Genomic DNA, 14,398 nt, shown 5'->3' with positions numbered 1-14,398 from the left:
CTCCTCTCCTCTCCTCTCCTCCTCTCCTCTCCTCTCCTCTCCTCTCCTCTCCTCTCCTCTCCTCTCCTCTCCTCTCCTCTCCTCTCCTCTCCTCTCCTCTCCTCTCCTCTCCTCTCCTCTCCTCTCCTCTCCTCTCCTCTCCTCTCCTCTCCTCTCCTCTCCTCTCCTCTCCTCCTCTCCTCTCCTCTCCTCTCCTCTCCTCTCCTCTCCTCTCCTCTCCTCTCCTCTCCTCTCCTCTCCTCTCCTCTCCTCTCCTCTCCTCTCCTCTCCTCTCCTCTCCTCTCCTCTCCTCTCCCTCTTGCCTATTTAGGTTGATACCAAATGAAAGAGATTACACAGTGGAAACCATGTTCATGAAAATAAATGTGTAAAATGCAAGGGAATGCTGTAATCAAGCTTTGAAAGAAGCACAGGTTTTACTAACTTGAGTGGAAACATGTTGTTTGCTGTTAGCTTATTTATCTTCTTAGTCACTTTGGAACACCAGAGCTCTCTTACCAAAGCCACTTGAATTCTGCATTTCTCAGTGTTGTATGTCCTTAACGTTGTTTTAAAAAAAATCAGGACAAAACTATTATGCCTAAGATCCTCATCCATACAAGAGAGAGCACAGTATCACCAAAATTTGACTTGAATGAACCGGAGATCCACCATTCACCTCCAGGCTCCGAGGAGAGGTTTTAACAAATAATTTTCCCCTTTGTTGTGTTGAAGTCACGGCAACACCCTGGGAATCTTGCCCAGTCAAATGAGTCCATGGACACTGGCATTCACAGAAAACACGGATGTCAGGAAGTCACTTAATCCATTTCCTACCCTTGGACTAGGCTGCCTACGTTGATCAGACATCATGACAGAAATTAATCCAACCTGGTTTTTAAATGTCAGCGATGGGAAGTCTTTATTTCCCTAGGCTATCAGTCATAGTCTGCACAATGCTCACAGAAGTTTGTTTTCTTTTTGCTGACTCACTCTTGCCCTGAAACTAGTTCAATTTAATTTTTCTGTTACTGTAATTCACCATTGTTTGGAGATTACTCTGGGCTGTGCTGGCTAGTATTAAGCTAGAAAAGCAAGAGGTCAGGATAGGAAGAGGGTAAATAAAGTTCAAGATTTTCTGCAACGTAAAGACAGTCTTTGCTCTTTAGAATATCAATTATCAATATTAGAAATGCGGATTAAAAGCTGGAAGAATTGAAACTGTATTGAATAGAAGCAGCAAGTTTCATGTCTATTACCTGGTGAGACTGGAATGCTGAAATTAGCCCTTAGTTGCTTAGGAATGGATAAGAGAAGGCTCTGTAGCTCAAGAGAGCAATATTGTAAATACACAGGAATTGGTGTTTTAACTAATAGTGCAGGGAACTGCTGCTGAAAGGCTGCTTATCAGATCACCCTACAGAAGCACCAGTCTCCAAGTATCTGTGCTTACAGAGATTAAATTGTTAAAAGACCTGAACATGTCATAGGTGTCTCAATTTTAACTCTTAGTAGAATCTTTTCTGAGACTTTTCTGCTGCATCAAATATTCAATTTAATCCAAAGTAACTGGTTTGAATCTGATCTTAGCAGATGATCAATAGAACCTATTTGCTATGGATAAATGATTTTAATATAGTTTTCTCTAAAGTAAGTAGGTGGACATTCAAACATCAAAAGAACTGAACTATGAAAATTAACAGAAATATTGCGTGTGCATGTATGTGTGTGTGCGACATTTAGATAGAAAAATGTGAATGGAAATTAAAAGTTCCTTAGGAAGAATCGTATTGACCAAAATAACCTTAATGCTGCTGCCAAAGATGTAGAGGACTCTGGCTTAAAACCCAGAGTGATTCAAAATTGAAGATGGTAAGGGCAAAACTCAGTTGTTTAAACATAGGTGCCTACTGTCATTTATAAGGCACCAGAGTCATCAGCATAGGACTGCCAAATATGACACAATTAATTCAAGACCTGAAACCTGGAATCGTAACTTATGGCCAAGTAGAAAATCCTACCATGTCTAAAATGGAAGAAGGCACTTAGGCTTAGGCATCTGAATTTGCACCATGATTTAAGGAAAATGAATAAGTCAATTACTATAAATAAGAAACTATGGCAGTAGAAAATTCATATGGGGATGGAGAAAAAGATATGTGGAAAATGGAGATGACTATTGGGGTAAAAAGAAGAAGCAGGAAGAGCACCCGAGGAAGACTGTTGGAATTACACACGGATGACCAGATCAAACTAACAAAATTACTTACAGCTTGGCTCTGCAGCATTGATACTTCTCTTCTGCAGCTGAACCAGAAGAGGCCAATATGCCTGTATTGCAGGAGGATGAGAAACTATTCTCCAGTGGATACATCAGGAAGATGATGAGTCAGGTCACTGAATAGTGACAAGTTGGGCTTGCAGCCAGAGGGACAGCCAGCATTCCTGCCCATGGCACGGCAGGAAACAAGGCTGTTGGGTTTGTCAGGCAAGCATTCAGTCTGCCTTTCTGCCTGGCTTCAATCAAAAACATTAAACTCAAACAATGTGCTGTTGTAAAGCCTTCACATGCTGCTGTCATAGCTCATCTTTGGGAAGCTACTCCCTCTGATGTCTTTCAAACAGCTGTGAATGTGATTCTGCCCCTAGTACGGCCTCAGGGGCACCATGTAGTGCTCAGCAAATCTTTTATCCAGACTTTTCAGGCAGATTCATGCACGTCTTCTTGGTTTTCTAGGTACCTGCCTCGAGGCCCTGGGGTGTGATATGGAGAAACTGTTCAGCTCTGAAATCAATGGCCGCTTGCCTGAAAGGGAAAGGCTATAGTGCTACATCATCTGAAAGACTAAGCTTTAGGTTCCTGCTGTATAACAGTGATCAGTGGCTGTATTTCACCTTAAGATCCACATGCTTTTATTCACCGTTTGGAAACTAGTTGAAACTGCCCAATGATAGCCCAATGTTTTGAGAAAAGCGGATGTTTGTGAACTCATGTACTCTAGTGATAAGTGCCATACAAAATGCACATGAAGAAACTAATCAGTCTGGCTGCATTCAGAATGAGAAGAGACTAGAGCAAAGAGGGCTTAAGGCCACACAACACACAGATGCTTATTTAGTGACTATTGCATTTCTTTTGCACTGAAGAAATAAGGAATCTTGTGTGTTTGCATGTTTGTGACATCCTTTGTGATCATCTAATTGATTTCCCTAGCACAATGTATATGTATAATGGGTTTCATTCAGATGACATTGGCTTAATTTGGCCATTACTCTATTTGAGCAGTTGGTTTTGCTAGATTGCTATCTGTATTACAGATATACTAAGTTGCACTTTGATGTTTGTTATATATCTTGCTCTTTCCATGTTGTGAATATATTGTTGCCATAGCAAAATATTAAGGAATAAATTGGAAGTTGCTTTTTTTCCCCCTAAAATAGAAAAACGATTACTAATTTCATCACTGTGTTACTTTCTCTCCTCCTTCCTCTCCATTTGCAGCCTTAGATTTTCCCAAGTATCTCTGTTGTTAATTGCTTCACACTTCTTTATTACCGCATCAGTTTCTAGTAATTACTTACACACTTGACAAATACAGTTACGGATTAATTTGGCTTTCAGGATATTATTTTTTTTGTTGTTGAATTTAATGTTCTTCTCTCCTTTTCGTTTCCGCTTCTCAAAAACTTCACAGTGTGTTTTATTTTGGACTTAAAAGTACACACTAGTATTTATTTTAAAATAAGTAGTGTCAAGATTTGTCACTAATAGTGCTGGCAAAGGAAAAATGTACTACTTAAGGTTTGTTGTTTGTGCTTTTCCTACCGTTACAATAATATTGGAAAAAGTTACTTTAATATTTTACTTAATACATTTAATCATGTTCTCAAAATAAAATACTTGTTCATGACCAGTATGCTAATTCCTCGCCCAAACTAAGAAACGTTTGGATGATTTTTCATTGCAAGACAACTGGCCTGATAATTTACTTCACAAAGGTAATGCTTCATGAATGGAAGTCAGTTTTAAGATTTACATCTTCCTTTCTCCCACTGCTTGACACAAGCTTTATTGGCATTTTGGGACTTGCATTGGGCTGTCATACCTTTTAATTATCTTGTTAGACAAATTTGCTTAACACAAACAAACCTGTCAGATTTTGCTGATGGAGAGAGCTTTCCTTAAAACATTTTTGGAGATAATTTAATTATTCAGGTTCTTGAATACATAAACACTATTGTATTAAAGCCTATCCCTTCAAACACTGCACCATTTCCATAAAAGTATTTCCTTGTTTTAATCTGGGAGGATCTACAGACAGTTGTTGACAAGTGTACTACTTATTGCTTGCAAAATTCTGTGGCACATTATCTCTGCTCAAGCAGTGTATGCTGTTGCCAGCCCTGTCAATGTTCACTGACAGACAGCTTAATTTGTCTGACTTATTGTTACTATGACATTCTTGCCAGCAGGAACTTAGGCTATTTCTTCAATAACACAGTGTAGCCCAGACCCTACTCCTTTTTTATCTCCACATCAACTCCAATGCCTATAATGAAAGTCAGATGCCAGCCCTGTTAATTGTTTAACTGACAATGCATTTTAGTGGGAAGGGATAGGGCTGGTCGCTACTGGGGGCATAAGATGAATAATCAGAACGTAAGAATGGTGCCTGTCACAGCTGACTCGGCTGGAGAGTGAAGCAGCCTCAGAGTTGTGATTAGTTGCATGGTCTAGATGGAGGCGAGTAGCAGTATACATCACGCATCGACATGGGCTCCAAAACTGTCCATCCAACATCTTGGTTAATGATCTGGACGATGGGGAAGAGTGCATCCTCAGCAAGTTTGCTGATTACGCAGAACTAGGAGAAGTTGCTGTTACATTAGGTTGAGTTGTCATCCAGAGGGACCTTGATATTGACATGGGAGAAATGGGCTGACAGGAACCTCATGAAGCTCAAAAAAGAGAAGCACTAAGTCCTGTACCTGCAGAGGCACCAGTACAGACTGCTGGCTGCCCAGCTGGAAGGCAGCTTGGCAGAAAAGCACCTGTGGGTCCTGGTGAACACCAAGTTGAACACGAGCCAGCAATGTGTCCTTGAGGCAAAGAAGGCAAATGGTATCCGGGGCTGCACTAGGGGTGTTGCCAGCAGGTTGAGGGATGTGATCCGTCTCCTATACTCAGAACTAGTCAAGCAGCACCTGGACTACTGTGTCCAGTTCTGGGTTCCCCAGTGCAAGAGAGACATGAACATACTGGAGAGATTCCAGTGAAGGGTCACAAAGATGATGAAGGAACTGGAGGATCCTCCTAAGAGGAAAGACTGAGAGAGCTGGGACTGTCCGGCTGGAGAAGAGAAGGCCCAAGGGGATCTTATCAATGTATATGTTGATACAACCTGAAGGGAGGTGCAAAGAGGAGGGAGCCAGGCTTTGCCCTGTGACAGGACCAGAGGCAACGGGCACAAACTGAAACACAGAATGTTTCCTCTGAATATCAGGAAACAGTTTTTCACTGGGAGAGTCACCAGCACTGGCACAGGTTTCACGGAGAGGCTATGGAGTCTCCATCCTTGGAGGTTTTCAAAAGCTGTCTGGACATTGCTCTAGTCAAGCAAGTCTAGGTGGCCTGGCTTGAGCAGGGGGTTTGGATCAGACGACCTCCAGAGGCCCTTTCCAACCTCAGCCACCTGTGACTCTGAGACTGCAGAGAAGTTACAGAATGGCAGTAACCTGTTTTGCCAACTACTTTTTCATGGAGGTGAATAGTTCTCCCATTTATCTTCAGATAGATATCCCACATTCCTACTTCTGTATGTTTCTTTTGGTCCCACTCCCTGTGGCAGGCCATGGTGACAGTATTGGTGAGAAGTATGGTGATTACTTGCTGAAGTTTTGAGAATTCCTTCAAGGATTTATGTGATGCAACATCTCCTGATATTAAGCAACTACTTTGTACTACCGAAGTCTCCTAAGTGTCATTTTCCTGATAGCACTGAGGGTCTGTGGACTCAGACCTGTCTCTGGCTCATCTCCACCTCCTTGAGCGCTGGAGCAACAACTGCCATCCTGAATGCAGACCCTTATTTTAGGTCCCATGCTCAAGTTGGAAAGATGATGATGAGTCTTTTTTTTTAGTATAAGTATCCACAAGATCTAGAAAGGAGAAGTGAGAGCAAGTGTTTCTGGCGGGGTTTGATGCCATTGAGCTGGACTCGCTCCCGCGGGCAGTGAGCAGATGCTTTTCACCAGCGAGGGACACCCGCAGGCGAGAAGCTGGGGATGGGACGAGCGGGACCTGCCCTGAGGTGACCAACCCGGACGGTGGTGGCCTCGCTTCCCTCCCGCGGGCAATTTGTCAGCGTCACGGGGAGCCCCTCGGCCCTCCCCGCGGAGGCACGGCAGGCCCAGCCCCCGCCCCAGCCCCAGGGGGCGGCTCCTGCCACAGCGCGGCCTCCGAGGCCGCCCGGCGCCTCCGCCTCGGCGCTGGGGCGGGCGCCGCGGGGGAGCCGGGCTTGCAGGAGGCGTCCTGCGGCGGGAGGGAGGGACGAGGCGGGGGGTGCCGGCTCTCCCGGAAACAGCGCCGGCCGGCGGCAGAGCGGCGGCGGCTGCCGCGGTGGGAAGTCGCCTTTGAGTCCCTGCGCGCTTGCCGCCGCCGGCTTGGCGCGGTGCGGCGGGCGGCATGGAAGCGGTGCCCCGCGAGGAGAAGCCCAACCCGCTACGGGATGCCAACCTCTGCTCCCGGCTCTTCTTCTGGTGAGTGCCCGCCCGAGGGCGAGGGCAGCGGGGGAGGTGCGGCTACGGGGTGCCCGCCGGCGGGGAGGGGGCCGCCGCGCCGGTGCTTAGTGCCGCCCGTCTCGCCTGGCCGCTCGGGAGATGCTGAGCTCCAGCTTAGGGCCGTCCGCTCGCACTTCATCGCGGCTCCCGGGAGGGTCTGCGCGCCCCGGCGGCGGGCGGGGGGATGGGAGGCAGCGGCTGGCGCTGCCCGCGCTCCTCCGCCGGCTGCCGGCGGTGACTCTGCAGCCGCGGCTCGGCCCCGACCAGCCGCCCGCCCCCGCGGGCCCGGAGAGGCAGCGCTGCCGGCCGGGGCAGCCACTCGCACGCAGGTGGCAGCGGGAAGCCCGGCCGCGGCGCCGCCGGGTCTCCTGAGGTAAAGCCGGCAGCCGGCGCCGGGCGGTGATCCTTTGCCACGCTCTGGGGATAGCCCGGCCGGGGCCCTGCCCGCCTCCGACAGGGCGGGCGGCGCCGAGCGCGGCCCCATCGTTCCCTTGGAGCACATGTTTGGTAGTTTAGTAGCTGCCGGGAGCGTCCGCTGCCTCCTCGCCCGGGTGCGGGGCTGCTCCCTGGCCCAGTGCCGCTTCTCCGCTTGCATAACGGACCGCGGGCAGGTATTGCTCATCCCGGCGGGGTTTGCCAATCTCGCTGTCGCCGCGGGGCTTTCCCCCGCCGGGACTGGGCTGGTTTCTGAGCCGCGTGGCGGGGGAGTTCCCCGGTGTAAGGCGGCTTTGGGGGGCGCTTAGGGTATCACAGAGTGTTACGCTGTCACCACAGACTTCTATGGGACCAGATGACTGCTAGTTCAAAGTTAGCGTGTGTTTTCTTATTAGTGGGAACCTTGGTGTAGATATATATAATTATTCCAGGCAGCGGGGAATTAACAGCTCGGCAGTTTAGTTGCTTGGAAATGTAATAGAACATGTGCAAAGTGAAAGGGGAGAGCATCAAGCTTGTGTGTTTTAGCACATCCCTTTTGGAAGAGAGCAGTTACTGGAGTACCTCTTATTCTGCTTACCCTACTGCAGCCTGAGCCAGGGTTCACATGGTGTGCTACGTGGTGGAGGCAGGGAAGGAAAAGAGGGTATGGCACATGCGGTTCTTTTTCTGGAAGCCTCTGAAACACAAGTAAAAAAACTCTTTGTGCCTATAAGCAACTCCGAGCAGGTGCAGGAGTCAGTTTTGGAAGGTAGGGGAATTTTAAAAGCCCTGTGAATTTTATTTAAACAAATTTTCAGTCAAGGGTATGTCCTCAGAGGTACTTTGTGGAAAAGGAAAAAAAGAAGGGAAAAGGAAAAAAGGGGGGTTGGTGTTGTACGCTTGCGCAGAACTCCCTGTGTTCAGCATTTTGACTTGTGGATTCTTCGTTGACATCAGGGTCTCCCGTGTTGAAACAGCTTTGCTGGGAAGTCCAGGCAGAGAGGGCTGAACCTCAGTTGGCCACGCAGCATTGCTTCTGGTCTGTTCCCTTTCCCTTGCTGGGATCTTGTGGTTTTACTGGTAGTTCTTGACAAAAACAAGCCAGATGGATGTGAAAAAGGAAGTGTGCAGGGTTCATAGCTGGTTTTCTGCCTGCTCCCATCATCCTTCTTTTAGGCCTTTGTATTGATCTCCATGTATTGCAGAGAAGTGTTCAACAGCACAACAGAGTACCTTAAACTTCTCAAGGTTTAGGCAAGTGCCTGAAAGGTTCCTTTTACCACAAACACGTTTGTAGGTGCTCGTTGTGCAAAGGGCAGAGCAGGTGGAAGCCTGTGCTTGTGAAGTGACAGGCCTGCTGGAAGTCTAGAGATCAACTGGGACCTCACACTTTGCAGTCCGTTGGTCGTGTACAGTTGTAGGACTTGTGCTTTGATTAAAAGGATTTGTGTGGTGTGAAAAACTTTAGAATTTGTTCTCTGTGTACTGTTTTCCTGGCATTCGTAGCAGTATAATTCACAGTAGCGGAAATATCCTTCTCTTACCTGTGCTGCATGTGGTCATCAAAAATACTACTATATCCTCGTTATTTACTAGTCTGCAAGTATAAGACTCTTCTTAGTGAAAATTTCAGCTGAAGTGATGTCTGAAGTGGCTTATATTGAGTAAACAAAGGCTGTCACTTTTCTGTAAGTAAATACTGTTTTACATAAAATCAAGGAAACATTAAAACACTCTTCATCAGCCACAAAGCTGACTTTAAATGTAGCTTTAAGAATTGTTCTTCCTTTTTACAAAGCATACAGCGTCTGACAGACAGCTGTGTGAGCACTGCTTCATTTTACCTGCTGTCTCAGTGGGATGTTCTGAGACATTTTCAGCTGGAGAACGGGATAAGCAGTGCTTGAGAAGGGCTGTCCTGGGAGTAGCGGCAGCCACCACCATGCGGTTGCTTAAGTGTGCCTGCTCTGCTCTCCAAAACCCAGGTGTTGGCTGCCTGTTGTCAGTGAGGACAGAAAGTAGGGCATTGCAGTTAGCTGGGTAAGGGTCCTTCTTATTTTTATTTTACTTATGTTTTACTCCGAAAGTGCAATTTTGCCATTGTAAGGAAGTATCTCCTGCTTTGGTGCCAGTGGTACAGAAGAAAAGCTGAAATTATTGTCTGACAGAAACAAGATCAAACCCACAGGGGGAAAAAAAGTCATGTTTTCATTGAATTATAAATCTAAGGTAATGAGTGTGTAGGCTGAAGACACATTCTTCTCCCGTTGTTCAAAGCTTGTCTTCTTGCTTTTAGGTTGCGACTTTGACAAGTATGAGCTTGATGAATGTTAAATGCTTCAGTAGTACATTCATGGGAAAGGGGAGCATCTGGATTGTGTGTGAATATTGTTATTTTTATAATGCATCCTGTGTGTAATGTTAGTCTGGATGTTACAAGAATAAAAAAACTGTTTATGACAGAAGGATGAAGATCAGGGCAGCTGCCAAATATTTTTATTTTCTGTATCTCTCACAGAATTATCTGTATTAACACAGGATTGTCGAAGCCAAAATTGTTTTTCTGGATGTTCCAGATATTACTGTAACTAATGACCTTCAGAGTCACAAGTTCCCATGCTCATTGAACTTCTCTTGTTGGTAGTTCAGTTACAGAGTTAGCAGCACTTGGGTATATTTCTGATTTAATTAATCTGTGTTTGGTTTTGTGTGGTGGCTTTGTGTGTGTGCATGTTTTGGTGGTGTGTGTGTATTATTGGTTTTTTTTGTTTTGTTTTTTTGTTTTTTTTTTTTTTTAAATTTTTTTTTGCTGGCTCAGTTTGCTGGTGAGATTGAGGGCTTTGAAGGATGGGTAGAAGGATTCATTTTTTTTATGTCCCTCCAAGAAAGCGAAAATTCAGTCCAGTGTTTTTCATGTTCAAACAGCTATTCTGTTGTAGAAAGCATTTTGAGTTTAAAAAGCCTTGTACTCCATACTTCATGAAGTTCAGAATAGTACTTTTCAGTACTTTTTCTGCTGTGTGGGCTGATGATTATTAAGTTAATAACTGTACAGAGTAACAGTACTTATCCTAACTATTAACTTGTATTTGAGCTTGTATTTTCATAATGTAGCAGATGTTTTTTTTATCTGCTTATAGCATTTGTTCTCTTCAAGAAGTTTTAGTGATACAATAGTTAAGTTTTTGTATGCATTGTTGTTCAGGCATTGAATCCACTTCTGTGGAAAGTTACAAAACATGTGCTGTGATTAAATTTTAGAAAAGCTGAGTAACTTTTCACGCATTGATGACATGAGAAGGAGGGCAAGTGGAAGGGGCACCTGGTGTTTTTTTTTCAGAGAACTAAAAGAAATTAAAACCCTGCTAAATTTTATGTATTTGTGATTTAAAAAATAATAATATTTACATAAATTAATGATAGTAATTATTTAAATGTCACAGATTGACTGGACCTATGACAAGTTCTCAGCTCCTTTGGAGCACTGGACACTCAGTATCCTCAGGCTGGATACCTTTTTATATCATCACTTGACACGTGGCAACTGCTGTTACAATAACAACATTAGAACATGAACTTGCTCTGAGACATCCGCGCAGTTATGATTCCAAAGAATAAACAGTTGTTTTATCGTTACCTGTTAGTGTCTGATGGCATTGTTCTTGGCCTGCTAAGCACGTGCTTTAGAATAAAGGACAAAACCACAAAGTCTTCTTTGCTGCTCTGACCTGGGATGTAGTGGGAGAAGAGTAAAAAAAAATCTTTACCTGTGGGTTTAAGTGTGAACAGAATGGGGTAAGCTCAGATATCGAAGTTCCAAGATTTTCGGTGGTGCCTGCAGAGTTCGTAGCTGTTTGTCTGACCAAATGCAGTTATGTCACGCACGTCTTGTAGCGGTGTGAATAATGTGAATTATAACTACATGCTTTCTATAACTTCTTCTTCCTCTCTCACCCCATAGCTTAGGATCTGAAGGGCCACTGACTGATTGAGTTGGACTTCTGAGTAGGCCGCAGTGTCACCTGCATTTTAGTCCTGTGACGTGACTGTCTTCAAAAGCCTATCTTGCCTTGCATTGGAAGAGGTTAGGCAGAGAATCCATCCCTTTTTTGGAAGTTCCAACCGGAGCCCAGCAGCGCCACCGTTAAAACTGATCAGTGTTCCTTACTGTGTCAGTGAATAGATTTGCCTGTGAGGATTTTAGGTTTACTTGAGGTGACAAAATATCAAGCAGCATCAGGCTTTGCAATTTGCCTGGGATCTTGCCTGGTATCTAGTGAATTCCAACTGATGTTGCCTGAAATTAGTGATGGTGGCAACTCTTAACAGATGCCGCTTAATAAAGATCTCTGAGGTAGCTAATTTTTAGTTCGTTTGTTGACTTACTGGTGGCTATTTTTAGCAGGACTACTGTGGTGCTATAGGAAGCTCTAAACAAATACATAAACATTTTCAGTATAGATAACACAGAAGACACATTTGTAATAGCCAAAGAATGGAATCAAACTTGCTTTTTTTTATTTTTTTATTTTTTCTGATTGAAAAAAACCGGAGGATTGCACATACAACTTTTTAAAAAGATAATGCCTTGTTTGTTCATTTTTCAGATATTTAATATCCTGTAGTCAAATTCAAGTAATGCAGTCTCTTGAACTACTGCATTCATTTTTAAGTTTTCCTTGCTTTATTGCAAAAGGGCTGTGTTATACACAAGAAAATATTGTTTGAAAGTCATTCTACATGAGCTAGTGAAGTTAAAATACATGGTTAAAGAGTGCTAAATATATTGACTACAGCAAGTGTGTATAAACTATCAAAATGTTAGCATTTGCTATCTACAGTAAATATCTGTGCAATATGCAATCAGATAACTGAGTGTAACGAAACACTGAGGCTTTCTGCCTTTGGAATGCCTTAGGTAAAGCATGTTGTATCATATATGAGAGAAAAATGTCCCTGTTATAGTTCCTACAAAACTTCGACATTAGGAGTATGTTGTGTTTCTTTTTCCCAAAATCCAGCTTTTTCCCCTTGCTTCAAGAAAATTCTTCAAGGCCTTAAGTAAGTGGAGGAGGGAGATAATGCAATTAGATTTTGGGAGTGGAAGGTTAAAAAGACTAATCATCTATTTAATTTTGTCCCTGACACCCAACCACTTGTAATACCAATGCAAACTCAACTGGTGGTTTTAAGTCTTCCTATTTCCATTACTTGCCAGAAAGGAGGCTAATACAGAAATTGCTACCGTTAGATTTCAGTATTTGCATTTTCTTTTGGAAACTGAAATCAGAGACCATTATGCTGAAGTAAACTTTCTGTGTAACTTTTATTTCAGGGTTTGAGCCCGTTTGTTTGTTTGTTTTGGTTGCTTTTTTTCTATTAAACATATATGAGAGCTATAACACAGTTTTTAGATGCATTTTTGAAGTGACGAAGGAACTGCTCGGTCCAACTAAGTTGTTTTAGTCATTATCTAAACTGAGATTAGAAATGTGTTTGGATGTCCAGTTCTTTTCTATGAAATTGCGAACTCCCATCCCTTTACTCTATGGAACAACTTAAGCCTTACTTCAATAAACAGCTTGTACAAAAATTTATTGTTATAAGGCATAATCTCAGACCTTTGCATCAAGTCTTTGGTACTTTGGATGTTCTTTTTGGCATGTGGATGCTGGGTTTGGAATCAAAAATACCACAGGTACGTGTGATGCTGCTCCTTCATTCTCTGTTTCCAGGCTCTGCAGAAAATGTTAGCCCCAATATGCTTATTTTTTTGACCCTTGCCCTATCTGTCCCTCGTCTTGTCAGCTGGAATATCAGGAAGTATGCTATGTTAATCAGATACTTCATACCTGGCTGGTGCAATGTAGGTGAACGGCATTAAAATAGCATGTGGTAAGTGTGATCAAATACCAGTTGAGTTACTGTTAACATCAGAAAATGGATGTTCAGTGACCTGGCTGCTTACAGTGTGCTGTGAAAAAGCAACAGCACGGAAGATGAGATGAAGCTGAGTATCAAAGGTTAATACAGTCTGGCATTGGAACTGGAAGCCTGAAGGGTGTTTTTGAGTTAGTATGCCTCTGAAGTAATTTCATTGTATTCCTTTTTTTTCCTACTGTAGGCAGTGAGAAAATCTACTGTTTAAGCTGCAGTAAGCCGAGGAGGGAAGTTGCAACCAAAACACCAATTGAAAAGCATCTGAAAAAATACCAGACCTTATTCTGTTTACTTTATTAATTGTAGATGACTGCCTTGATAAGGGGAAGTGGGAAAAGGCAGCTTACTGAAGAGAGTGGGTGAGAAATGTGAAGTAGAGATGGGATTTAAAAAAAAATCATATGATCGCTACAGACTACTTTGGTGTAGAACTTCAAGTGATGAAGGTGGGCAATGAACAAAAAAAGGAAGCAGGTAGACACCTGAGGTAAGCCATGGAGGATAAGCAATGCGATTTACAATCAAAAGGTCCTGTGAGGAAACCCTATTTGTTTTTTACAAAAAAAAAAAACCCACCCAACCCAGCTCCAAAGTAGGTAGTTCAAGAGAAAGAAATATGTGTTACTTTGAGGCTTAGTAGTTGAAGTAGTGCTTCCAAGCTGCTCAGGGAGATGAAATCCTAGTGTTATGGAAGAATTTGAGTAAACAAAGACTCTTCTGTGCAACTGTTGAAAAATAACTGGACATTGAGTGTGAACAGATGATGCTTGTAATGTAATGTGCAAATAGGCTTAAGAGGAATGAGGAAAATGCAATTTGTAAACCACCTCCTTAGGGAATTAGTTGATGAGAGTGTCTAGGATGTGGCATTGACTGGGTGCTATAAAATCACCCAGAAGGTAAACTTCTGCCTATAATTACAAATAAAGAAGGAGAAAACTATTATTTTTTTTTTTAAATTAGAAAAGTAGTCCCTTTAGTCTGATTTCTCTGACCTGGCCAGTGAAGTGAGGGCTTTTGTGAAACTGGTGAGAGCAAAATTTTGCACTTGCGCAGAGGAAGGTACTGTAATATCTTAGTGACCAACTATTGTGTAACGGTTGCGGGGCTGTTCAGGGCAATTAAAGCCTGCAGGTGCACCTAAGGCTCCAACAGACACATCCTTTGATCTTGGGACATTTTTAAACTGTGTCACCCTTGTAATGTGATTGCAAATGCTTCTTGGCTGATGTTTTCTGACAAACATTCTCAGTTCATGAAGATCTTGCAAAATATGCATGGG

At 43.6% G+C, this 14,398-nt stretch overlaps 1 protein-coding gene across 4 annotated transcripts in view; it reads left to right on the top strand.

Moving 5' to 3' along the window:
* Positions 1-6,544: 6,544 nt before the first annotated feature.
* ABCC4 (ATP binding cassette subfamily C member 4 (PEL blood group)) overlaps positions 6,545-14,398 on the top strand; it is a 156,895-nt gene continuing 149,041 nt past the window's right edge. For 2 of the 4 annotated variants that reach the window (XM_071806713.1, XM_071806706.1), the window contains exon 1: positions 6,546-6,738. In XM_071806713.1, the coding sequence (XP_071662814.1) occupies positions 6,665-6,738 (74 nt within the window). In that variant the 5' untranslated portion in view covers positions 6,546-6,664. Of the gene's footprint in view, positions 6,739-14,398 lie in introns of all 4 variants that reach the window. The other 2 variants (XR_011738437.1, XM_065830443.2) reach the window with 2 other exon arrangements.

Source organism: Patagioenas fasciata, chromosome 1 (genome assembly GCF_037038585.1).
Source record: "Patagioenas fasciata isolate bPatFas1 chromosome 1, bPatFas1.hap1, whole genome shotgun sequence".
NCBI lineage: Eukaryota > Metazoa > Chordata > Aves > Columbiformes > Columbidae > Patagioenas > Patagioenas fasciata.
This window is presented reverse-complemented; position numbering and strand designations above follow the sequence as displayed.